General features: G+C 36.2%; 1 protein-coding gene across 3 annotated transcripts in view; it reads right to left on the bottom strand.

The window, feature by feature from the left end:
* MMP16 (matrix metallopeptidase 16) overlaps window positions 1-26,957 on the bottom strand; it is a 300,135-nt gene that overhangs the window by 73,365 nt on the left and 199,813 nt on the right. For all 3 annotated transcript variants that reach the window (XM_082719649.1, XM_082719648.1, XM_082719650.1), the window contains exons 5-6: window positions 15,122-15,283; window positions 12,928-13,139 (exon numbers count right to left, since the gene is read on the bottom strand). In XM_082719649.1, coding sequence (XP_082575775.1) covers window positions 12,928-13,139; window positions 15,122-15,283 — 374 coding nt within the window. The remainder of the gene's footprint in view (window positions 1-12,927; window positions 13,140-15,121; window positions 15,284-26,957) is intronic.

The raw sequence follows: 26,957 nt of genomic DNA, 5'->3' as shown, positions 1-26,957 counted from the left end.
TTTATTTATTTGTTTGTTTGCTTTCAGATTCAGTCCTGGCCCCGTTACTCATTGTCCAGCCACCCATTCCTAGAGCAGCACTCTTAGAACTGCTCTTTTGTCCTGATCTTCAGATCCCTGTTTTGCTAGTTGTCTTCAATTCCAGCTTTTAGGAATTGCACTCAGTCTTGCTTTAAGCAGCTCCACTCCCGAGAGCCAGCATTTGCTCAGTGGTTCTCATTAGCTCTATTCCCTACGTTCTGTTCCTACCTAGTCACTCCTGGGTCAAGTCTGCTGGCCAGTTAACCTAGACTGCAGAACCAAGCCTTGAGTTCTCAACAGGGCATATAAGACCCTTTATGGGTCATATAAGCCCATATAAGCCTTGAGTTCTCAACAGGGCATATAAGGCTGCTTTATGAAGGAGTCTCACTTGTGTCTCTCCAGCCTTGTTTTTAAATTTCCTTGCTTTGGTTTTTAAAACAAACTTGATTAGCTTCCTACTGTACCAGACCCCTTCTTGGGGGTTGGCTAACTTTACATTGCTGGGCTTGAGCTTGGCTAACTTTACATTGCTCTTACCGATCCAGATTAGATGCTCTCTCCCAGAAGTCCTTCCCAGTTTATGTGGCTTTCCATTGTGTCCTCACTGCACTCTGTGCCGTACTTAGCCTATTACAGAACATCGTGATGCGTTATGGTGATTTAGTGACTGATATCTCCTCTGTTAGACTGTTATCTCACTGAAGGAAAGAACTGAGGATGACCTGGTGATCACATCATTCCCAATGTCTAGCTATTCTTTGGTAGCCAGTCAAAACTTCATTAAAGAATAAAAAAAGAATGATTAAAAGAGTACCAGTAGTTAGTTTCTTAAGAGCAAGGACTGTTGTCATAGACTCCTCTTTTTTTTTTTTTTTTAAAGATTTTATTTATTTATTTGACAGACAGAGATCACAAGTAGGCAGAGAGGCAGGCAGATAGAGAGAGAGGAGGAAACAGGCTCCCTGCTGAGCAGAGAGCCCGGCGCGGGACTTGATCCCAGGACCCTGAGATCATAAACTGAGCCGAAGGCAGCGGCTCAACCCACTGAGCCACCCAGGCGCCCCTAGACTCCTCTTTAAGGTCAACCATAGAGCTTTTCACAACATTGACAGTGCTAATAATAATAACAACTATTAAAACAATAAGAGCAGTTGCTGAAATTACCTGAACAGCTGTTGTGTACCAGTCTCTGTGCTCAGTGCCTTGAACAGCCTATAGTTCATCAGTGTTTATTGAACTGACAAACATTGCTATATGGCAGTCCTCATGGTATATAAATTAATAGTACTCTGGATTAACAGTCAAATATCACGTCCCTTTGCATGATTTTAAATTATTTCCATAGTGAACTGAAAAAATTCTCACCATGGTGCCTATAAAATGGCAAAACTGTAGATAAAGAAAATATTTAGTGAGCTTGATTCACTAGAGGCTAATCCTAAATCAGGATTAAGGAATAATCCTCATCTAATTGGACATCTTTGCTAGCCAGGTTAAATTATATTATTGAAAGTTGTTACTGCAATTTTGAACAAGGACATTTTTTGTCACAGTCCAAGGTAAAAGTCATTGAATACTTTAATAGCTTTTGCCTACTTGTATTTTTTGAAATGATATGGCTTCACTGTCACTTAATATGTACAACTTTCACCATTACTGAAGTTCTCTTATGCCACTACATTTTGAGCTATGGAATGTATATATAATATCACTACACTCCAGATTTTGAAAACCTACTCACAATTCCATCATTCTAAGATTTGTCTAACATAATTTTTCTATAATTTCCCTGTTTTGTCAATACATATTTCAAATAATGCAATTCATGTTATGTAAAATTTTAAATTTTACTATTTTACACTTGTGTATACATCATAATCATGTTCTATTGTTTCATACATTCTCCTTTTAATTAACCTTTTAAATATTATATTTCTTTGGGATGATATACTATTTGCTATACCACTACCATGTTGCCAGATAATTTGGGTTGCTTGCCAAATTTTCTCCTACTGGCAAGAAAGCTGTGATTAATATCATTGCTTATTATATTTTATTTTAAGATTGATTATTTATTTATTTATTTATTTGACAGAGAGAGAGAGAGAGAGATCACAAATAGGACACAGAGAGAGCGAGGGGGTGGGGGAAGCAAGCTCCCTGCTGAGCAGAGAGCCTGATGCTGGGCTCAATCCCAGGACCCTGAGATCATGACCTGAGATGAAGGCAGAGGCTTAACACACTGAGCCATCGAGGTACCCTGAATATCATTGCTTATTTTAGATTTACTTTATTATTTCAGGATAAATTACGATGCAGGGAATTACTAATCTGGAAACTATGCACACTTTCCTTTTTACTGTTAGATATACTGTAAGATATACTAATGCTGTAGTTTAAACTACATTTGCTACTGATACAAATTATAACTTCTTTAAAATAGTCATTTAAATAAACATAATATAATGCTCTGAAACTTTAAAGTATCATGAGAAGCACGCATAGAAAAATGAACAAAATAGCCAAGAACCTCCCCCACCAAAGTTAAATGCAGAGAAGATAGAGTTAGAAGTAAAAACATTGTTCATTAAAAAAAAAAAAAAAAAAGATTTATTTATTTTTTATTTGAGACAGAGAAAGAGTTTTGGGGAAGGGTAGAGAGAGAGACAGAATCTCAAGCAGATGACTCACTGAGTGTGGAGCCTGCCTTGGGGCTCGATCCCAAAACCCTGAGATCATGACCTGAGACCAAGAATCCTATGCTTAACTGACTGAGCCACACTTGTGCCCCAAAATATCATTCATTTAATAAATATGTATTCAATACTGCCAATAGGACAAGTACCAATAATTACGTTTAATCCTAAGAGTACTTTCTTATATCAGGAAAGATATTTTTCAATTATATAGTCAAAGTGCTTATTAGAAAAGCTATATTTCACTTTTGACTGTGGTTCAGGACATCTTTCTTAGCAGCACTAATAGTCCCCTACCCTACCATCACCAGCACTGATTTTCGAGGAATTTTTGAGGTAGACTGAAACATAATTTGCAAATAATGATTGCTTTGGCCTCTATTTTATATATTTCCACATGTTTTATATATTTTCACATGCAAAAGATAAACAGATGCTTCAAGAAATTCTGAAGAGCTGGCTGAAGAGCTGTTTAAATAACTTCATATACTCCACAAAGCACAATGATAATCACAATATTGTTAACTGAAAGTTTAAAAAGGGAATGGAAAAAATAAAGTCTCATTTTTGCTTTATAGAAATATAAGAGGTCGGGGTGCCTGTGTGGGTCAGTGGTTTAAAGCCTCTGCCTTCAGCTCAGGTCATGATCTCAGGGTCCTGGGATCGAGTCCCACACTGGGCTCTCTGCTCAGCAGGGGGCCTGCTTCCCTTCCTCTCTCTCTGCCTGCCTCTCTGCCTACTTGTGATCTCTCTCTGTCAAATAAATAAATAAAATCTTTAAAAATATAGATATACATGAGGTCAAAAGTAGCACAGTCACAAATGCCAAATATAAAAGAAAAAAAATTGGAGAAGTGCTATTTTTAAAACTTTTAAAATAAGGGAAAATCTACATACTTTGTATGTACAGTATAAATCTTGTAATAAACCGCTTATTAATCTTGCATTAAAGTAAAAGTGCTATGAACAATAAATTGTGAATGTGAACACTTTCTTTGTAAAAATCTCAGTATAAAGCTGTAGATTATGATAAAAATGGAATAAAATTATTTTGATATTGAAAAGACTTAGATTACTCATAATTGTAGAATAGAAAGATTGGTATTGCTTGGAGTGAGCGTTTTTCAAATTAGCTCACAATATACTTTCAGAAAGCACTTTTGCATGACTATATGGAACTTGTCTATTCATATTATAAATTTATATCAAACTGTACATGATAAAACATAGTTTAGTCTCCCATATATGCACTGGAAACAAAGATATATATGTAATTTTTAACTTTTTTCCATTGAAATATAGTTGACACACAATGTTACATTAGTTTCAGGTGTGCAACATAGTGATTTTTTTTTTTAGTATTTTATTTAAATTCCAGTTAGTTAACATACAGTGTAATATTAGTTTCATGTGTAGAATTTAGTAATTCAGCACTTACATACAATACCTGGTGCTCTTCATAAGTGCCTTTCTTAATTTCCATCACCTATTTAACCCATCCCCCACCCACTTCCCCTCTGCTAACCATCAGTTTGTTCTCTGTAGTTAAGAGTCTTATTCATGGGTTTCCTCTCTTTTCTCCCCCTCATGTTCATTTGTTTTATTTCTTAAATTCTCCATGTAAGTGAAATCATATGGTATTTGTCTTTCTCTGACTGGCTTATTTTGCTTAGCATAGTACTGTCTAGCTCCATCCACACTGTTGCAAAAAGATTTCATTCTTTTTTATGGCTGAGTAATATTCCACATATCATATACACCATATTTTCTTTCTCTCTCTTTTTTTAAGATTTTATTTATTTATTTGACAGACTGAGATCACACACAGGCAGAGAGTCAGGCAGAGAGAGAGGGGGAGGCAGGTTCCCTGCTGAGCAGAGAGCCCAATGTGGGGCTCGATCTCAGGACCCTGGGATCATGACCTGAGCTGAAGGCAGAGGCTTTAACGCACTGAGCACTCAGGCGCCCCTATACCATATTTTATTTATCCATGTGTCAGTTGATGGCCACTTGGGCTGTTTCTATAATTTGGGTATTGTTGATAATGCTGCTATGAACACTGGGGTCTGTGTATCCCTTCAAATTAGTATTTTTGTATCTTCAAATAAATACCTGGTAATGCGATTGCTGGATCATAGGATAATTCTATTTTTAACATTTTGAGGAACCTCTATGCTGGATCATAGGATAATTCTATTTTTAACATTTTGAGGAACCTCTATGCTGTTTTCTAGTGTGGCTGCACCATTTGCATTTATGCTGTCCTCACCACAAATGTAGCTACTATCTGTCACCATACAATGCTAATACAATACCATTGACTCCATTTCCTATGTTGTACTTTCATCCTTGTGACTTATTCATTCTGTAATAGGACATCTGCACCTCCCACTCCCCTTCATTTATTTTGCCCATTCCTATACCCCCTCCTCTCTGTCAAACACGCATTTGTTCTCTGTATTTATGGGTCTATTTGTAAGCATATATTAAATGTCCTATTTCATATTATTAATAAAAATAGATTTACTAAATCCAAAACAAGTATCCAAAATATATGCTTAAAATGTTTGAAGTTACCTAAAAATAAGGTGACTAGTGAGAAGCTTGGAAACATAGATGACTGTGAATCCATTCTTCTGAAAACTTAGACACTTGCCCCAACAGCCAGGAAATATCAGTAAAGAATTTAAGTATTTCAAGAAGTAAATCTTAAGCCATAGAGAATACAAATATTTTGAAAATCAATTAATATTGACATTAAAATTCAATATTACACATAATTCCAGTTGTTTCCTAAAATGTTTACTTACCTAAAATATTTGAAGGTCTGTGATTTTGTACTACAAGGAAATTTAATTAATACTCTGCTTTCAGTGTCTTGGCGATTGTTCCCTTTGGTCTAATGTGAATCTAGCCCCAATTACAATATGCTATTAATATCAGTTAATACTTTCTGGCAGTACAGAATCAAACTATGACTCAGAGTAATTTTAGATTACCCTCTGTTGTGTAATTTCTTTAAGTATTTCTTTTTAAAATACTTTTTGGGGGCTCCTGGGTGGCTCAGTGGTTAAGCCGCTGCCTTCGGCTCAGGTCATGATCTCAGGGTCCTGGGATCGAGTCCCGCATCGGGCTCTCTGCTCAGCAGGGAGCCTGCTTCCCTCTCTCTCTCTCTCTCTGCCTGCCTCTCTGTCTACTGTGATCTCTCTCTGTCAAATAAATAAATAAAATCTTTAAAAAAAAAAATAAAATAAAATACTTTTTGGATTCTCTGACAACCAAATGTATATATTTTTAAGATTAAATTATTTGAGAGAGAGAAAGAACAAGAGTGCATGAATAGGGGGATGCACAGAGGGAGAAGATCTTCACACAGTCTCCCCGCTCAGCACAGAGCATGACCCAGACCAGCTTGATCCCAGAACCTATGAGATCATGACCAGAGCAGAAACCAACAGTCAGATGCTTAACTGACTAGCCACCCATGTACCCCCCTGTGACAACAGAATATTTTAAATTATTTCATTGAAAAAGGTGATAGGAACAACAACAATCACAAACCATTCCATTCCTTTCCCTTAAAAATATAAATTACAGCCATTTTCTGTGATCTTTACTCACCTAAAAGTTATTATTATTATTATTTTTAAAAGATTTAATTTATTTATTTGCCAGACAGAAATCACAAGGAGGCAGAGAGGCAGGCAGAGAGAGAGGAGGAAGCAGATTCCCCGCTGAGCAGAGAGCCCGACGCGGGGCTGGATCCCAGGACCCCGAAATCACGACCCGAGCCGAAGGCAGAGGCTTAACCCACTGAGCGAGCCAGGTGCCACTAAAAGTTATTTTTTTAAAAATAATTTCAAACAACATGGGAATGTGAGTTAATGAATATAATGAGTAATTCCGAATGCCAAGTCTGTCTTGGGACAAAAAAAGCTACCATTTTCGGAGCTTACTATATACCTATGATGGAATTTGTTAGCCATTATATAGATAAGGAAAATAAGCTCAGAGATATTTTTAAGAATATTTATTGTCTGCTACATTCATGGCATGGCACAATCCACCAGTAAATACAGGAGTAGTTCCAGTTCTTGTCTGGAGCCTATGACAAATGGGATCTGACTCCAAGTCTATCTCTAATGTCTAAAAGTGAGCATTATCCCATGCTGATGGAAACAAGGACATAAACGTATGAAACAAGAATGAATGACATCATTAGGTTAAGAGCTTGGAGAGAATTTCTCCAACAAAAATGGCACCAAGTTTATATAAACCACGATAAACTCTTCTGAAATTCTACAAATATTGTTGTTTCCTTTCATGTATCTAGCCCCATGCAGACCTATGTCACAGGAGACTGCACAGGAATAGAGATTGGAGATAGCCTGCTGCTGCTTTACAAACCGCCACAGAAATCTGGAAGGTACACGAATATTTGGTATTTGACAGGGAAAGACCCACAAAGCCAGGAGTGCCTGGCAAGTTCAAACACAGCAGGAAGACAAGGGTGCCTGGCACTGAGTGAGTAAGAATGAGCAGACAAAGAAAAGAGGGGGTGAGACCAGAGAGGTCAAGCAAAATGCAGGGATTACGGAGCCTTGTGGGCAACTGAAAGAACCTTAGCTTTTTGCCCCAGCTTTTTATTTGTCTATTGACAAATAAAATGGTGTGTATTTAAGGTATCCAACTTGACAATTTGTTATAAGTATACACTGTTATATAAGTTATAAGTGTACATTGTGAGATGATTACCACAATCAAACTAATAGACCTACCATGCCTTACATAGTTACCTAGTTTTCTTTTTTTTTTTTTATGGTGAGAACGCTGAGATCTACTTCAGCAAATTTCAGGTAAGTGATGCATTTTTATTAGCTACAATGACCATGCTGGATATTAGGTCTCCAGGACTTATAACTGAAAGTTTTACTCTTTGTGCAATGTCTCCTCATTTCCCCACGCCCTGAATCTCATTCTCTCTCTCTGTCTCTCATAAAATATCTTCTTTTATGAAACAAAACCACCATCTTGCAGATGAAATTGGGTCATACCCTGTACTTACTAGGCTTGGTTAATGAGACATTGTACTTTCAATGGAAGTTAAGCTAGTATTAATAAGGGCAGAATCTGGACAGATCTGTTTCTATGGAAATAAAAGGAACTATGATTTTTCAGTAGGTAGTCATAAGTGAAGATGGTCATGTTTAAGAATACATAGTTTTGTGATGAATAAACATGAATGGACAAGAACTTAGGAAACAAAAGGACCAAGTGCTTTCTGTGTTGGTTTGCTTTCTTTTGTTGTGTGTGTGTGTGTTTCTTAGTAAACAATGAAATGCTTTCCTTAAGAGCCTTAAGCCTTGCTCTTCTCTAATTGGGAAGACACTTGACTGTACTTCCACGAATGCTATTCCATGAAAGCTCTGCCTCTTAACACTGTCATTTCTAGCTTTACTATAAAGCACTGGCCTGTGTTCCCCTTAATAGAACTGGTCAGCTGCCAAATGAAACCTGTGTGTGTGTGTGTGTGTGTGTGTGTGCGCGCGTGCGCGCTCATGCACGTGTCTGCAGATGCTAAAAGAACTCCAGGTGTGTGTACAGTTTATCTTCCTAGCTTTAATTTCAGGAAGAATAGTTACTACTGCATTCTTTCCCATATCACAAAATATTGTGTGCTGAAACACACCCTATACAAGTTTGGCTAATACTGCTTTCTTTTACACCTATTTTACACCTATCTATTTTAAAATAGCTAAACAGTCAATGCTTTTATCTTATAGTCCAAGAGAACTTTGAGTCTTCATGTGAACGATCAGCTCTTCCTGTTGTCAGCTTAGTCACAACAGCAGCTCCTGTGATACACACAGTATAAGCTCTGTAGGGAACACTCTTAAGAAATCACCTCTGTAGAAGAAGGAAAACTTCTGTTGTATCACTATTTTATTCTTCTGTTCCTTGGTATTTTGTTTTAATTTTCATTTCCTCACTTTACATGGTTTACGTTCCCCAAAGATTATGAAGCTGCATGGAAGGCTTAACTTTCTCATGTGAATATAGCTAGGATTTTATCTATAGGATAGGACAGAAATACACACACACACACACACACACACACACACACATATGTATACATATATATAAAATTAAAATATGTGTTATATTACATATATGTACTGCTTACTATATTTCCATTTAGAAACATATCCAGGTGAACTCACTTCAAATAAATGAGTGTCTGCAAAGCTCATTGTAAATCGAATCTCTTAAGAGGACACTTGCTCCCAAAAGGAATTACGCTACTACTAACATTCTAAAGAAAGGCTCCTAAAATTATCTGATGATGTTACCTTTTACTTATATCTAGATCTTCAGAATTTAAGTAAAAACATACACACAGATTTTAAGTAAATCATACTCCTGGAAATCTTTGGGAAAGGAATAACAAACTACCAGAATATAATATTTTCAGTAATGACATATTGGTTGATTACTGTTATATAAACACAATAGTAGCTCTGTTTTCATTAGCTAATTCTTATACTGAGATCCTTATTCATTAGCTTGAGCATTATGAAGCCCATGTGAACCAATCCCTGCTTTGAACAAGTTTATAGTCTAGTTAAGGAGTGCGCTACCATGAGAAATAGAGAAGATAGAAATTTAAAACATGCTAATTGAATGTAGAGAATAAATATAAAAAATCGCTAGAAAGAGATTTGGGGTTGAAGAATAGTTGGAGAGGGTAGGACATGTGGAAGACATTGAGGAGGGGAGCTTTAGATAAGCAGAGGCTTGCAAGGAAGCCCCAAATATTAAAACCAAAGTGAAATGAGTGTTGCTTGGGTAAGGGTTGAGGAGAGGAAGAGGTTTTTAATTTGTGAGGAGAATCTGTACTGAAGAACAGTAGAGAATCAAGTTGCATGAGTAAAAGTGAGATCAAAGAGTGGGTGTCTTAAAATATACTTGAAGGAATAGTTGATAAGGAGCAAACTATAAAACTAATGATGAGTATATTAAAAGAAAACTTAAAAGGCAGGCATGCACCAGAGAGACTGGCAGAGAACAACTTTAGGCAAGTAGAATAGGTACAGGGAAATGGCATTAATTTGAGGTAAAGTTAGTCTAGTCTATTTAGGTAGAAAGGGATAACTTAGGGGGCCAGCAGTTATTAGTAAAGGAAAACAGAATTTGTGGATGCTTTCCCACATGGTTCAGTGACCCACGGGGAACCTCTGTGTGAGGCACTTCGAAAGCTAGAATGTAAGCTCCAAGAGGCCAGGGTCTAGCTGTTTTGTTTACTACCACATGGCCAGTGCCTAAAACAGCATCTCACAGTAGGAGCCCAATAAATATTTCTTGCATATTTACTATTTTAAAATATAATTTAAAGCCTACCACCTTTCATGAACTTTCCCCTACTGTTTCAGGTAGCAAAGCTTAGTGGGAAAAAACACAGATTTTAGAATCAAATAGACCTGCGTTCACCTAGTGACTACTACTTCTTACAAACCTTGTAACTCAGACAACTTAACTTTTCTAATTCTCAGTTTTTTCATTTGTGAAACAGAGAATTCTGTGCATCTTGCAGAGTTATTATCAGGTTTAGAGATTATGGATGTAAAGTCCCTATGTACATTCAAGGACACATTAGTTACCCAGTCCTTAGTAGCTATTAATTAAAAGCAGGTATCATTTGGGGCGCCTGGGTGGCTCAGTGGGTTAAGCCGCTGCCTTCGGCTCAGGTCATGATCTCAGGGTCCTGGGATCGAGTCCCGCATCGGGCTCTCTGCTCAGCGGGGAGCCTGCTTCCTCCTCTCTCTCTGCCTGCCTCTCTGCCTACTTGTGATCTCTGTCTGTCAAATAAATAAATAAAATCTTTAAAAAAAAAAAAAAGCAGGTATCATTCAATCATACTTTCTTGTTTATTTCCAATCTATATCATTTGTCATTTTGCGCTACAGTTAGTATGTCTATCATCTCTCCCTCAATACACCAACTTTTTAGTATATCAAATACTAATTTCTTTAATATGCCTAAGAAATTTTTCTCTAATAATTCAGCATAAGCTTTTTCTCAGTCAAGGTTTCTTGAATTATTCAACTGGACTTCAGTACTTTCTCTTCATGTCCATGTTGCACCTTTTACTACTACATCTTGAAAGTACTTAAGTTCATGTTTGTCTTCACTCCTGGAATATGAGCTCCGTAAAGACAGAGGTGCTACCTTCTGTTTATACATCCCCGGTGCCTAGTAAACTACCCGTGGCATTATACAAAAGAGGAGATGAGTATGAAAATTATCAAGTAATGTGATACAAAAATCCATCAAGTAAGTGGAGATTAAAAAGAATGCGATGCCTATCAGAAGATATTCTCAATAGTAATTATTATTAGAAAGATGGCAAGGACCAGTGGAAAAAAACTGAATTCAGTTAGAGTTTAGGAACTCTGTCCTATAGAGTTTTGATTAAGGAATCCAAGGTAACATTAGAGGTTAGAGAAACAGACCTTACTCATATTTTTCATATACCTGTTTTGATATTAATAATAGTGGCTACTATATTCTACGTGAGAGCTGGTCTATGTGCTTTTTATCCATTCCTGATTCCAGGAACCAGTGATCACAAGACGTCATTTTGTCAATCCAGAACACTCCCAGTGTAAAGAGCAGAAAAGCTGGTGAAAATGATTATTACACTTGAGGATACCAGTCTTTCCTGAGATTGGCCATCTAGTTAGACAGATAGGAAGGATGGAAAGGATATACCCAGAGTCCATTTAACATCACATTCTCAGATAAGTTTATCACTTTGTTGCTATGACTATATCAGGGTATAAAGCCAGGATGTTGGAATTTGGCCAAAATGGAGAAAACAAAATCCTTCAAATGTCATTTGGTGTCTTGTAGAATAAACAAATGACTGCATTTTGTTTTCATTTCAACTATTTGCTGTGGGCTGAGCCACAATGAGTAGCTATATATAAAGAGAGAGAGAGATTTTATTTTTACTCCTTGAATCTGAATTTATTTATCTACTTAAATTGAATGGGAGATATCTAATTAAGCATTGCAGAGCATTTATAGAATTCAAAAATGTATTCATGTGTTTGAACAAAAGCATCGATTTTTCCTGGAAAGTATGATGCTCTTGTGCATATTATATCAAATCCCAATCTTGTTTTCCAATAAAGGAAACAGAGTACTTTGTCTATTAAAAATTATATGAAATCTATATTTTTCAAGTATAGCCTCTGGTAGATAGGAAATTCTGTATAAGTAGGACAATATTTCATTATTTATTGATTCACATCTACCCAAAAAGAGAGTACGTTATTTTCTTTTTAAATGGATGGTATTGGTAAAATGTGGTTATTTTAATATGCTAATGCCAACATAAAACTTATATTTTTTTTCACCAGTTTTTCGGATCAGTTTACAGTATTGAGGGAGAAAATATCTTTCACTATTACACCATATTCACTTTTCAACATTACATTAAACTTACTTTGTAAGTTCATTATGTAACTTACTTGAATACCCTGCTTGTTTGTGTTGTCTGAGAACCTAATGGCATTAAAAGGCACACTTAGCAAAATGTAATACTCGTTTTACTTGTGACCTTTTTAAAAAATAATATAAATCAGGTATATAAATGCCTGACTGAAGAAAACAATAACATATACTTGCAAAATCAAAATGATGGTTTCATATTAACTCAAATTTCTACCAGTAGACCCCAAACAAAATGATCACTACTACTTCTAAAAAACAATGCTCTAACTGTCAAGTGGAATCATAGGGATCTCATAAAGATGAGCAAATCAAAGATAGAACAGTGCTAGCGTGCCTGGAAGTGGCTAAGCTCCCAAGTAAATCATCCCTATTAGTTCCTATTCATGATTTCAATTATGCTTTTTTATCTGTTCGTAACATGCAGCATTTTCTTACCCTTACATTTCTAGGCATTTTAGCTTCTGCTGACATAAATGCATTCCTCAAATAGAATGTTACAGCAATCTTCTGCTAGACATTTAAGCCCATTTGTGCGTTTATTTTTTAAGATGCTTTTTTGAAACTTCTAACTGTGAGAGGTCTGGGAAGGTGGTGCGAGAATGAATGAGAACTTGTTTTCTAAAGCGACACCATAGACACTTGATCTACACGTTAAAAAAAAAAAAAAAAAAAAAAAATCACAGCCTCCTACCTTGAAAACAAACATCTCCCGGCGAAGAATAGCTAGAGTGTTAAAGTTCCCATCGCAGATGTTGGGTTTGGCTCCAGGATAGGAAGGTCTGCCAGTGGGAGGCCGAGGAGGTTTGGGCCTGTCATTCTTGCGTGGGTCGGCAGGAGGAACGGAGCGGTGTGGGGGCACTGTCGGTAGAGGTCTTGTTGGTGGAGGAATCTTGTCAGGTGGACCTTTGAAAATATGAGGAAAGCACTTGGTTCACTTAATACTAGAACAGTGCTGGGCAGTCTGCTGCCGAAGACAATCACTCACTCATGAGGAGAGGGCACAGACTAAGTGAGCTAAGAAGTCTTTAAGCTTGTATGTTTTCTGAAAAAACAAACCATCGTACCGACAAACCACTGCCAAATCTTAGAAAGTCCTTATCATGCTAAGTTCTGAATCCAAGTCACTGAACTTTCTTTGTTAATTTTTAATGACATTTTTTATAGCTTTGCAAGAGTCCTTATTGGAAAAGCTGCTTTCAAATCTTTTTTGGAAGTAGGTGGTGTATAAATAATACATAAATGAAGATGAATACTGGAACCATGCATGTAAGCTCCACCAAAGTTAATCCTAGATTTTCACAGACAATGATTCTATGCAAATAGTTTTAAAAGATAAACATTAATGGATCAAAGTTTATTCTACCCTGTGTCTCCAACTGTATTTATAACCTTTTCCTGACTTTCATTATTTTCTTTTAATGACATGTTTTGACAAATTGCTAGATGATTATTTCATTTGAATACTGAATCTAGAATACCTATTGATTAAAATGCCACTAGTAAAATATTAATGTGAATAAGTATTTCTAAAAAGAGGTCTCTAAATTAAGCCAAAGTTTACACATATAATTTGGTACAGATGTAAAGCATCATTCCTCAAGGGATTTGTGTTTTTAAAAAGAAATAGAAAGCTGTTCACACTTAATATTTAGATATGGAAAGAATATTCTTTTGCAGACCTTCAGTCTAGACTACTAATTCATGAGGTCATGAGAAAGAGCCTTCCTAACCTCAGTTAACCACGTAGGAGGAATTCCTGATGGTACAAATTAGCCTATAGGCTAGTGCGTTCAACACATGAGCTACTTAGTTTTGACTCTGAGACATTTCCCTTTTCTCCGTATCCCCCAAATAAAGAGAAGCATAAAAGTTGATTTTTTTTTTCTCCAAATCCTATTTTAACCCTGAGAGATCGGTTACCACTGAGATATTGAAATTGAAAAACTAATGAATGCAAAACAAATTAGTGAACTTAAACTATGCTATTTAAAAATGCAAATGACACCTTCTGGATACTGGATATTAACATACAGATAACACACATCTGCTTTTGTATTGTAAAATGGAAGCATCATTTCATTAGTTTAGTAAAGCATACTCTATATGTAAATTACAAATGTCAAGTTCTTAACAATTATGTGTGAAATGAATGTCTTTATAAAGGTCAATGGTTCTTTTGAGGAAGTTAGGATTATAGTAAATTAGTAAATATGTAGAATAGTCTTTCTCCCTTTTGTCTTCATTTGTATTCACTGACTGAACCCCATAAATAAAAATGATCTTAGTATATTAGAAGTTTATTTTGAATTATGTGTAAGTAAACTTTGCCATTTGTTAACTTCCACTCCCATGTTTGTTAACTTTCACCGAGTCAATAATTACATGCTTTTGAGGTCATTTTATTATAGCCATTACACAAGAGTATTCTCTGCAACCTCCAAAGAGATTGATCTACTAACTATTTAACTATAAGTATCATAAACTGAGGGTAAATCTGTCAGTTTTTATCCTAATCTCAGTATCTTTTAAGAAAATCTTAAATTTCTCACTGTTTTTATTGTTTATATTCATTTATTACATTTTTAACCTGAATTGTAAATATTAAATTTTACCAGATCTTTGCTGTAATTGCAGGTTTCAATTAAATTCAATAAGAAAAATCTGTCAGTGTGTAGATTTACTAAAATCTGTATATTAAGATATTTGGACCATTGCCAACAAAACTTGATTGATATAAGACTTCTGCCAATAGGCCAGACTATTTTTTTCTTATTTTGGTATTTCTCTCTCGCATATACTTAGAGCATCCATCTCAAAGAAGAAAACACCGCAGGAATTCTGGACTTCACTGTAGGGTTAACCAAAGAGAAACAGTGGAAACCTACCATAAATTTTCTGGATGCCTTGCAAATCATCATTAGGTAGTTTGAAGTTGTCAGTTTCCATGTACTGGTAAAATGGGGCCATGATGGCAGTGGGGTCATTGGAATGCTCCAATCCCAGAGCATGTCCCAGTTCGTGAACTGCTACAAGAAATAAGTCATTTCCTGTGAAAATGAGAAGAAAAGATGCTATTGTAACTAATACCCAAATACAGAATTGGAAAGGACAATTTGGTGTTATCAAAATTTCGCCCAAGAAAAATAGGAGGAACTCTTTATTTCAAAGATCAGTCTGATTTTATCATTGGATTTTTCTACTGGCAAAATCCAATATGCTATTTTTGAAAAGGCTGGGTGGGGGGAGGTGATGTTAATGTAGTCACAGAAATTTAGAAACTGAATGGAAGAACGAAGACTAAAAGTTTCAGAAAGAGTAGCAGCATCAGAGATTGCTACTACTACTGTTGAAATATCCTTCCAACTGGAAAGCATGTAATATTCTTTCAAATATCTTTACATTGCACATAATGCTAACAATAAGTCCGTAAAAAATACAGGGTGGATACAATCCCTGCTTTTACACAGGTGAGTAAATTAAGGCATAGAGATGATATGTCTTGTCAAGAACAACAAATCTTTGCATTTACAGAGGTGTGACTAGAACTCAAGTTTATTTTAACTTTTCATATTAGCCTAGAATATAGGAATACAGAAATCTAAAATAAAAGTTATAGGCTGGCAGTCGTAATAACTAGGATTCTAGTCTTGGCTTTGTGAATACAAATTCTAATCAATTCATACGCAATCTGAACAAAGTATATATATTTAGAGTGGCTGTTTCTCATGGGGGAAAAAAAAAAAACTCTCCCACCTGTGGTAAACTTGCACAGTGAAATTTATTTAGTGCAGACTCTCAGAGAAACTTTGTGCATTCACAGCCCTACCAACGACCCCTTCTGGATCATCATAATTAAATTCATGAGCAAAAGAGCCAGTCCTGCATGTATATTTGTTTATTCTAAAAATTTAGTTTAACTATGTGAGCATCCAACAGTTGGGACTATTATATTTTTAAGGGTTATGTTCCTAAGTGGAAAGTTTAAAATGATTGAACATAAAATGTAAAGTTTTGCATAGATGAATTGCAAATGATTTCAGTGAACTTCCTGAGTGTCATTTTTAGGAAAACTCTCTTCCAAACATTTTTATAATGCACTGAGATAATTCCTTTCAGAGTTTTGTTTGTTTGTTTACACAAAAGCCAAATGCATAATAAACATTTTTTCTTACTCTGGAGTGTCTTCTGTAGAAAAATGGCTGAAACTGTGGGGCTGATTCATCATATGACCTTAGCATACTGAAAATGAGCCATTCAAAACACTTCAGGGGCCTACCTGACTCTCAAAGAATAACTGATTAAATGCTGGTGTGAAACAAATTGGAAGGGTTTAAAAAAAAATGGAAGTTAACATTTCCAATCTCAAAGAGCTTATCTTCTCCTCTTATAACATTACTTAAATGTGCAAATCAAGACACAGAAAGAAAAATAATACATATTAGGTTTAATTAAAAAATATTAACTAGACTTATTAAAAGTTTACTAACTTTGCCCTGGACATTTAGAACCTGCATTTTTAGCATTTTCTCATTTAATTCTTACAATTATTCTTGAATCAGTTACTATTATTATGTCCATTTTTAAAATGAGAAGACAAGACTTGGAGACATTAAGTGCAATATGCAAATTTATGTAGCAAGGTGCAGATGAAATTCAAACTTCTCCATCTGATTAGAGATCCTTTGAATTGCTACAGTAAATCATCACACAGCTACTAAAGCATTAGCTTGCACAACAGACTAGATAATGTAGCCATGCGAAAACAATCTCATTCATTCAATCATCCATTCATTCCACTACTTTTACTGCATGCCTACTCTGAGTTAGGCATTGATCTAGGCTTTGGCAATATAGTAGTGAATAAAACATACAAAAAAATCTCTGCCCTTACAGCATTTACATTTTAAAGGGTATTGGAAAAAAATCAAGATAGAAAAGTAGAAAATACAGAATGTTACACCAGTGATAAACTGAGAGTTTTAGAGGGGAGAGGGTGGGGGGATCTGTGAGCCTAGTGGTGGGTATTTTGGAGGGCATGTATTGCATGGAGCATTGGATATGGTACATAAACAATGAATTTTGGAACACTGAAAAAGTAAAATAAAAATGATAAGGAGAAATAGTAAGGCAGAAAAAAGATAAAGTGAGAGACAAAAACATGTATAGAATTTTTTTTTTAAAGATTTTATTTATTTATTTGATACAGAGAGAGAGATCACAAGTAGGCAGAGAGGCAGGCAGAGAGAGAGGACTCTGGGATCACGACCTGAGCCGAAGGCAGAGGCTTTAACCCACTGAGCCACCCAGGCGCCCCAAACATGTATAGAATTTTAAATAACAGTAATGGTTTGGGCTTCTAGCCTGACTGTGGTGGGAATTTTAAGTTTTTGAGTAGGGGAGGGACATAATCTGACTTACATTTCAAACAAGACCACTCTTGTGATTGCTCTCGAGAATCAAGTACAGTAGACACAGGAAGCAGCATGATTCAGTCTCTGAAGTGAGTGCAATAATTCAGGCAAAAATGCTGGTCACCTGGACCAAAGTGGAAGTAATGGAGGTATACAGAAGCGTAACATTCTTGATATTTTTTGAACGAAGAATCACAGGGTTTCTTAAAGGACAAGATGCAAGGTGTGAGCAAAGAAGAACATCAAAGACAGCACAACATTTTCTGGTCCTATACCCAGAAGAATGAAATTATCGTTCACTGAGAAGGAGAAAAACATAGGATGAAAGAGTTTTTGTTGCTTTTTGCGTTGGTAGGAGTCCCTTTTTTTGAGTGTTAAGTTCTGAATGCTTGAATTTGCTTAATGAAACAGGAAGAGTCATCAACTGAGAGAATAATAGAAAGGAAAAAGAGAGAAGAATGTATGAAATATTTGAATAGGTCAGTTGTAAAGAGTGGACTAGGGAAATTGTATCTATCCTGTAATTGTCAGGCAATATTCATGACCATGAATTTAAAGGGAGGTTGGGTTCATTTTGCACACTGTCTTCCTTCTTCAGCTTTATTTGGCAGTGTGTATGCAGATATCAAAGTGGCAGTATTGATTTCACCAGACTTTTGGTATCTTTAGGTAACCGTGAAAAACAGGAAAAGACGAAGGGGCTGTGGATATATGTAAGGGAGTGATTTTTGACTTTGCCATGGTAATTGTGTCATGTAAGGAAGGACTAGCATGGGATGACGGAGGACGTGACAAGCTAAGATGATAAGATAATTTAAGATGACCCTTAAGTTCTGAAGTGGTCAAAGGTTTTTTGTTTTTGTTTTTGTGTTTTTAGTCACAGTATTAGCAGGAGTGAGCTAGAAAAATATTCAGTGATAGTCATAGTAGATATCTGAAATTGAGATTTGTAAGAGCAATGTCAAGGGTATACCCACGGAAGTGAGTCTCTGAGTTGGCATGGAATATGAAATTAGAGAGGAGATTCAATATCTAAGAGCCCAGAACATGGCAAAATTATCTACATTAACACTGAGATCAGAGAGAATTAAAACAAGGATAGTGTTGAGAGTAGGATTGAACTAGGAAATAAAATCATCAAAGAATAATGAAAATGACTTGAGAATTAGTGAATGATAATAGCAAGGAGAGACAGTGGATGGAACAGTTTGACAAAATCACAGTCAAATCTTTAAGTTTTTATGGATCTTGAATCCATAATCTTGAAGTAGCATTAAAAAGAAATAAGGTGGGACATATACCATGACACCAGCCCTTGCAGTAGAAGGAATATGAAAGAGAAAATGGAAGGAGTGAAAGAGAAAAAGTATAAGCAATGGAAAGACCAGTGTTAGTTACAAAAAAGAACTTAAAGGGAACGTTTTCAAAATAAGTTGATTATTAAGGGGATTTTGCTAATGACTGACTTGAAACTTCTCTAATGTAAACAGTTTCAGAAATTAGAGAAGGGAAGGAAATGGAGGGAGAGATAGCAATGGAGAAGTCCTATGCGAATTAGATCCCAGGAGAGAGGGGTGTCTTCTGTGTTTCTATGGTGATAAACAGGAATGGAGGTAAGGGTCCTAACCAAATTAGACCTCAGATTCCAATATATTAAATATAAGAGATTATTATTACTTGAGTATGTTTAAAAGAATTTAAGAACATGACTTAAGACAGGGAATGAAATTAAAGAGGATACAGGGGAAGAATGTACAGTGGTTGCAAGGATAATTTCCTATAATTGTCTTGGCTTCAATTTTTGTTGCTTTTCCAATGGTAAGATAATTTCACATTCCTCATCAAGATAACCTAAACCCTTCATACATAAGTCCTTGTCCTTCCTTTCCAACATTATCCCCCCCCCCCTTTATTTTCCTCTTTCCGGTCATAGAAGAATATGCTTGTTCTGTCCTTTAGATCGCTGCATTAACTGCCTTCTTTCTGGAACCCCCCTCCACCCATGCCCCCAAGTTGGAAGCACATCAAGCAGACCTGATGTGACTGCTCAAATGTTACCTTCTTTATGAGGTCATTTTCCCAAGAGGTGTTGTTCCAGCACACTCTCTGCTTTAGGTTCCCACAGACCCTTGAGAATCGCCCTATCACAGCAATTGTACTGTTTTGTCATCATCTATTTTGGTAAATCTTCCCAACATATTTTGAATTCTTTAAAGACTGAAATTGTGCATCATTTATGTTATGTCTCCAGTTCAAAGACATTGCCTGGCACATAGTAGATGACTAATCTTTAAATAAGTTGGATGAATGGATCAGTTTCCAGGGACTGGAGGACTAATTTGAATATGGATAGTAAAGAATAGAATGCTATTTTCATCTAAATGTGGCTCAGAACTTTTTTCTTTATTTCCCTAGCTTTACTGAGGTAGAACTGAAAAATAAAATTATAAGATATTTCAAGAATACATCATGGTGATTTGTTATATGTACATATTTTGAAAGGATTCCTCTGCATTGAGTTAATATATATATGACTTTACATATTTAACTTCCTTTTTTTTCTTTCTAGGTGGGAACATTTAACTTTTACCAAACTTCAGTCATCTAAGAATGTTATCAACTATAATCACCATGGTTATACAGTAGATCCTCAGACCTTATTCATCTTCTGACTAAAAGTTTATACCCTTTTACCTACCCCTCACTGCACCCCCCCCCCAAATCTGTTTTGTGACAATCATGCCAAGAATTAGAATGGAAAGAGAATGAGATAAGAGTAGACCGAGGAGGCCACTATTCTTACATAGTTCAGACAATGGAACTAAAGTACCCAACATCATTGCTGAATGAATGTCAGCAAATACTCGTGCTCACAGCTGAAGACAAGAGGACAGGGTGTAGAGAAAATTGCTAGGGAATGCCGAACAGGCTTGATTTTATTAACTATTAGGGATAAGGAATTAAAGTGAGTGGAGGGAGTAAGGAAGTGAGGGATGGATGGTAAAAAAGTCAGGCGGTAGAAAATCAAAAGACACAGAAGTTCAGGCTTCCTGAAAACAGGAAATTGTTTTTTAAGGATGCCAGTTTGAGTGAAAACCAATGAAATGCGACTATTGGAGACCATCTAGTCCGCATGTTACTAGGAAGCAGAAGGAAGCAGTTATTTAGGAAGAGATGTGGGAATTATGAGTGTTTGCAAGTATGTTAAACAAGAAGACTTCCAAGGATTGTGTGTCAGAGGGTAATCTCAGGTGAGAGCGGGTGGGGAAGGAAAGGAGCTGCAGGCATTTTTAGACACCACACATTTAACACCAACTCGCAGTGAATACCTTTGTGAGTTCAAATCAGAGACACTATTCTTAAGATACACACCTGATGCTGATGAGACTTAGCAATTGCAAATGACATGGAAGTGGCAGAAGGACAGGTGTATGTTTGGCCTCTGGCCACGCCCACACCCAGAAAATATGAGTAAAGTTTGGCTGAAATGTATTATCAGTGGGCAGAAAATGAAAGAAATTTTTCACCAGGAGCATACCTAATGCCAAAACAAAGATCTAGCAAGCAGTCAAAGGACCAACAAAAACCAAGGCAATTGAACCAAGAACAGAAGTTGGCACTTTGGTTTACTGGGAATAGCTACAGTGATAACTCAGCTCGTCAAGAGAGCGCTGATTCAGAAAATACCTTTAGACACTCTTGGCCATCTTGTGGCAAAATGGATACAATTTCTTAGCCAGAAAGCCCCAATGTAGCCTTACAGGGATTATGTTTTGTTTTTATTCTTCAAAAGGGAAAAAAAAAAAATCCATTACAACATTCCTCCTTGTAGAGCACGTCCCCTTCCCCAGAATAAAGTACCCTGAACCTTGTTCCAGAATAATTATGTAGGAACTCATCCTCTCACTCTCTGGCAGATAAATATTGCTTTTTGTCACACATCAACCCTGCTAACTTTGTTGAATTATTAAAAGCACTTCAAATCTCTCACAGGGAAATAGTCTTTTAGTCACAGTTTCTTTCTTTTCTTTTTTCTTTCCTTAGTGAGAGAAATACAAAAAACCAAAAAGGAAAACAAAGTAGTAACAGCAACAGAAGTTATTTCATTTCATGTATCTGTTCTCTTCAGATCAATCAAATTTTTCTTAGGCACCATTTCCAAGGGTGGAGTCACTCCTTGTCTAAGGAAGAAGAAAATTAATAGGATCAGGATGTGAACCTATGACCTGTTCAGTACGCCATAGCACTTTTAATCAGAAAAACTGGCCAAGAGCTCCAAGTAATTACCATTCTTCAGATGATTGGCAATAATATAATTAAACCTTACTTGCAGCTTCACAATAGTTTAAAAGGGTAAGTTGTTAAATAAAGTACCACCCTGTGATTTGAATTCCACTAGGAACAAAAGTTGTTGGCATATGATGAGGTTTAGACAATTAAAATGCACCAGACCTCTTTCCTAATGATGAAAATAATAACTGCTTCTGTAACTTATCATTAATTCACATTATTTGAGATTCTTAATTGTCGTATGCCTTGATCTTATCACCATGCAGACAACAAAGGATAAATCAGCCTCCTGATTCTCAATACAGAAATAGTACTTGCTCCTTTTGTAAGATTTTGAGTTTTGAGTGTGTTGCTTTCAATTGTATTGCTAATCTTCTTTCCTTTGTATATTCCAATACAATTTCAGAATACTGAACTGTATATTACGAAAGATAATGCATTATTTATAATTTCCTTGTCATAATTATGTCTTTATATTTTATTCCAAGCTGTTTCATTCCCCATGCATTTTCATATGCTATTCCTCTGCTGACGACATATCCTGAATGTTAAAAATGACTATATAATAATTCATACATAAAGAACTGTTATAAATATTTCTAACATTTATAATCCTACCGACCCAAGCATACACTAGAATATCATGAGCACCATTGAGTCTCTCCCTAGTTTCTCTCTTATTTCATACCTTTGGCTGTCCCATTCCCTCTGTGGGTAATCACTAACTTGAGTTTTTCATTTCTCATTACCTTGTTTATATTTTGATATTTTTATCAAACATGTATGTTTAAATAACTTCTAGCTTTATAAAGTTGGTATGGTTCCCTAAATTGTCTTTTGAAACTCAGCATTTTTTTTTCTTATATCTTCTTGCTTGTCTCTTAGTGAGTCTTGCAAAATCTCATTAATCCTTTAAAACATAACTCAAAATGACCTCCTCTGTGAAGCCTTCTCCAGCTCCCTGGGTAAATTTGATTCCACTGTCTCTGTTTCCGTGGCCTTGTCTAAACATAACTGGATCATAACACATACAAAATTGCCCTGATAGCTTCTGACACATAGAAGCTCTTAATATTTATTTGTAAGTTAAATGACTGACAGAACAAATTTAAGTAGATTCATAAATTTTAAATGTTTAAACATTTAAACCTAAAATTTAAATCCATGTGTAGAAATAACATTCAGAAATCATCATCTAATCTTTGATTAGTATAAATTTCCCCAGGGCCTGATAAATAGAGGAGATGAACCATCTTAAACCTCAATCCTTCCACCCTCTCCATTCAGCATGTTTTGCCAGTTGAGAAACTAAAAGGATATATGTACTCAGTCCCTAAGAAGGTCCCATAATACCCACCTCCTGGTATATACTCCCAGTCTGTATCAGCTCGCTGTAGCAGAATATGGTAGAGCTGATGGTACTGGACTTCTAATAGTAGGTTATAAATTACACCATGATGTCCACCTTGGTGTTCTCTCCCTCTCTCCCTCTCTCTCTGATTCTCTTATTACTCACTCTTGAAAAGCCAGCTGCCATGTCGTGTAAACAGCCATGTGGAGAAGAGCTGAGGCTTCCTGTCAACAGTCACAGAAGTGAGCTGGGAAGTAGATTTTCTAGTCCATTCAGGTAACTGCGGCCTACCCAATTATTTCACTGCACACTCATGACAACCTTGGACCAAAATCACCCAGCTAAGCTGCTCCTGGATTCCTGACATTCAGAACTGTGTGAGACAGTAAATGTTTGTTGTTTGAAGTTGTTAAGTTTTGGGGTGATTTTTTATGCAGCAATAGATAATATACAATACAGGATGGTTTAGCACACTCCCTTTTCTCCATTTGATTAGGATTAGGAGATAGGGAAGAAAAGCTGAAAAAAAAAAAAGAACTGAGTAGAAAAGGAGGCTACTCTAAAACATCTACAGATAGATAATTCTACAATAATCTTGAGATGAAGATGGGCATTAAATATTGTTCAGTCCAGCTATTTTTGGTTTCTCCACAGAAACCAAAAAGTTTGGCAATAACCCTAAGTCTGAGAGAAAGTCTGCAACTGAAAATTTCCAGAGATGGAAATATCAGTTATTTCTCTGCCTCAGATGTTTTTCCTTTTTATCTTTTTTTTTTTTTTTTTTAGATTTTATTTATTTGAGAGAGCATGAGAGTAAACAAAAAAAGCACAAGTGGGAGTGGGGGAATGGTAGGGGGATAGTTGGGGGTAGGGAAAGGCAGAGGGGGAAGCAGACTCCCTGCTGAACAGGAAGTTCCAATGCGATGAAGGGCTCAATCCCAGGACCCTGGGATCATGACCTGAGAGCCAAAGGCAGATGCTAAATAGACTGAGTCACCCAGGTGCCCCTCAGATGTTCTCTCAAATATATAAAGCTTGATACCTTGATTGCACTTACACTAAATACTACTTTCTTTTTATACACCACTGAAGAGAGGGTCACTCCCTTGGTGGCAGGCAAAACCTGTGCTCCCTGCCAGATAGCCAGAAAACTCTGATAGGGTAAAAAAAAGAACAAGACTGAACTAGTTTTTATTGAGCATCTATTATGAATCAGAATTATGTCACTGGACTTGTCATTGAAACTTCATGACCGGTACTTGCTTGCTGTCCTTTTCCACTAATGCTCTCAGAGGCAGTGGAACTTGTTCGGCCAGGCAGCCCCTAAGAGGAGAGCTGGGCTGTATTTTACATCCTGGCTGCCCAGCTCCAGACAGGAGGGAGATCACAGCTGTGCTCTGCAAGATAGAAGCTGACAGAAGCTGATTTGGGGCAGATTTGCTCACATCTCTTTCTGCCACTTTTACTCATCCATCAAGTCTCCAGTTCCTCAAAGGCTTGGCGCCCTTCTCTTGCCTTCTCCCTGCCTCCAGTTCCTGTCCTCCACACTTCCCCTAGATTGGCTCCTCCTCAAGGGCCTCAAACTTCAGAATGATCCCATCAAGTCAGACATGGTTTGACTAGGAAAAAGCTTAATATTGCAGCCATTAATTAGTTGTTCATCAGATATGGGCAAATATAATGCAATAAAGTTTCAGTTACAAATGGCACTTGTATGTGTCAGATCAATTTTACCGAGTTATTTAATGACAAATCTAATTTACTCTCACATATACTTCAAACTGTTTTGTTGTACACGGTACCATCAACGATCCCTAAGACTAAAAGAACTAAAGGAAACAAAACATTTTTATAGAGTGTTCTAAAAGCAACAACAAGAAGTATCAGACATCCCCTATTTGTGTCTCACCACAGTAGCTAAGTTTTCTGATTATCACCGTTTTACAGATTAGGAAATGAAGACTTCCACAGACTGTGATGGCCAGAGTTAACCAGTAATTGGCAAGAATGGATTTAAGCCTTCCATATGGTCTTGGCCCACAAGCCCAAACTGAATGTGCTGAGGAAACGAATTTCTCTTTTCCTCCACTTTAAACATCTCCTCAAGGCTTCAGATTGTTCTCCAGAGGACAGCTTCCACATAAGACCTCTTTTCGGGAGTCTGAAGCAATAGCTACTATTTCTTTTCTCCACTGAAGTCACATGAAACTTAATATTTTAAAATGTATTTCCTAAAATAACATAAAATGTATGTCCTTAGTACAACCCTGGCTGTTCAAAAAGTTTCAATCATTTTCGGTCAAATTTTTAGTTAAGTCTTAAAGCCTTGGGGTAAAGAAAATATTTTCAAGAGAGAAGGAAATAGTACTACTGCTATATGTACTATGATTTTTAAAATCTTATTTCAAAACATTTCTTTAGCAGTTTAGAAGGGTTTGCTATGGAGTTGCCTGTTTGGATGTGCTAGTTAGCTTTAAAACACACTGCTAGTGCACAGTATTAAGGCATGCACTTAATATATAAGGGAGAAAAACAAAACAAAAAAACAGGCCCTTATATATAAGGGAAACAAATGGCCATCTAATAGATCTTTCAAAAATCAATAAATGTATTTTCAAAGATAGACTACTACCAAACATATACAGTTTTTAATTTAATAAGCACTTTAGAATAAACCGATATAATTAAAACAACTCAGGCCTATGCAAGCCAGATGAAGTGGACACCCTAGGAAGATATTTGAATTATCAAAGCCAAAGTACAAGTTTTATTCCTTTAGGCTATAATTTGGTTTGGTGAATTAGACATATCTTTATTAAATTCAGAAAAGTCTTGCTAAACAAAACAAAAAAAAATCAAAATTGGATGTGGCTAATTGCACCATGATATTAACAAAAAATTGTTAATATCATTAACAATTATGATAAGACTAGTTAGGAGTCTAAGAACATTTTCAGTTATGTCCCATGTAATTTATTCATGTGTGGTTTATCTGTGCCATACTTTTCCCCTGGGTGGCTCAATTTGAAGGTCAGAATGATTCTGGAGGCCTACTCCCCTCTCTCTGTGCTAGTATAAAAGAGATCAATTTTAGTGACTGTTTAAACAAAAGTAATCATATAATAAATTGCAATGCCACTTTCCAGCAGCTGATTTGAATTATATGCCCTTTTACTCTATGTGAACGGTTAAGTACTGTTTACCCAGTCATCGTTCTCAGTACGCCTGGTGTAGCAATCCTAGTATTATGTGCTACAGTTTCCAGACCAGCCACTGTGTGACATATATTCCTTAAAAAATTACTAATTATTTATTGTGTGCAAGGAACTATTGATGGAATAACTGAACTATTGATAAACAATTCATACTAACATGTAATTGATTTTTCTGCTGTGTGCCAGACAATATGAAGTACCAAGGTCTGTAAAGTTAAATTGCCCAAATACTTTGTTCTTAAATAAGAAACTATGAGTTTAGTTCAAAGATTCTGGGGTTTTTTTGGGCTCAGAAGCTCCTCAGAGAACCTGAGTAACTATGCAAATTTTCCCAAGAAAAATGAGTGCATTTGCACATTATTGTGTGTGATTTTGAAGTTAGTTTTACTCCACTTATATCCTTTAAGGCAAAACAGGTAGAAAATTCTAACTCAGCCACTGTGTGTATAAAATT

This window comes from Mustela nivalis (genome assembly GCF_964662115.1).
Source record: "Mustela nivalis genome assembly, chromosome: 2".
Lineage (NCBI taxonomy): Eukaryota > Metazoa > Chordata > Mammalia > Carnivora > Mustelidae > Mustela > Mustela nivalis.
The sequence above is the reverse complement of the archived record's forward strand: the minus strand, read 5'-3'. Positions and strand labels throughout refer to the sequence as shown.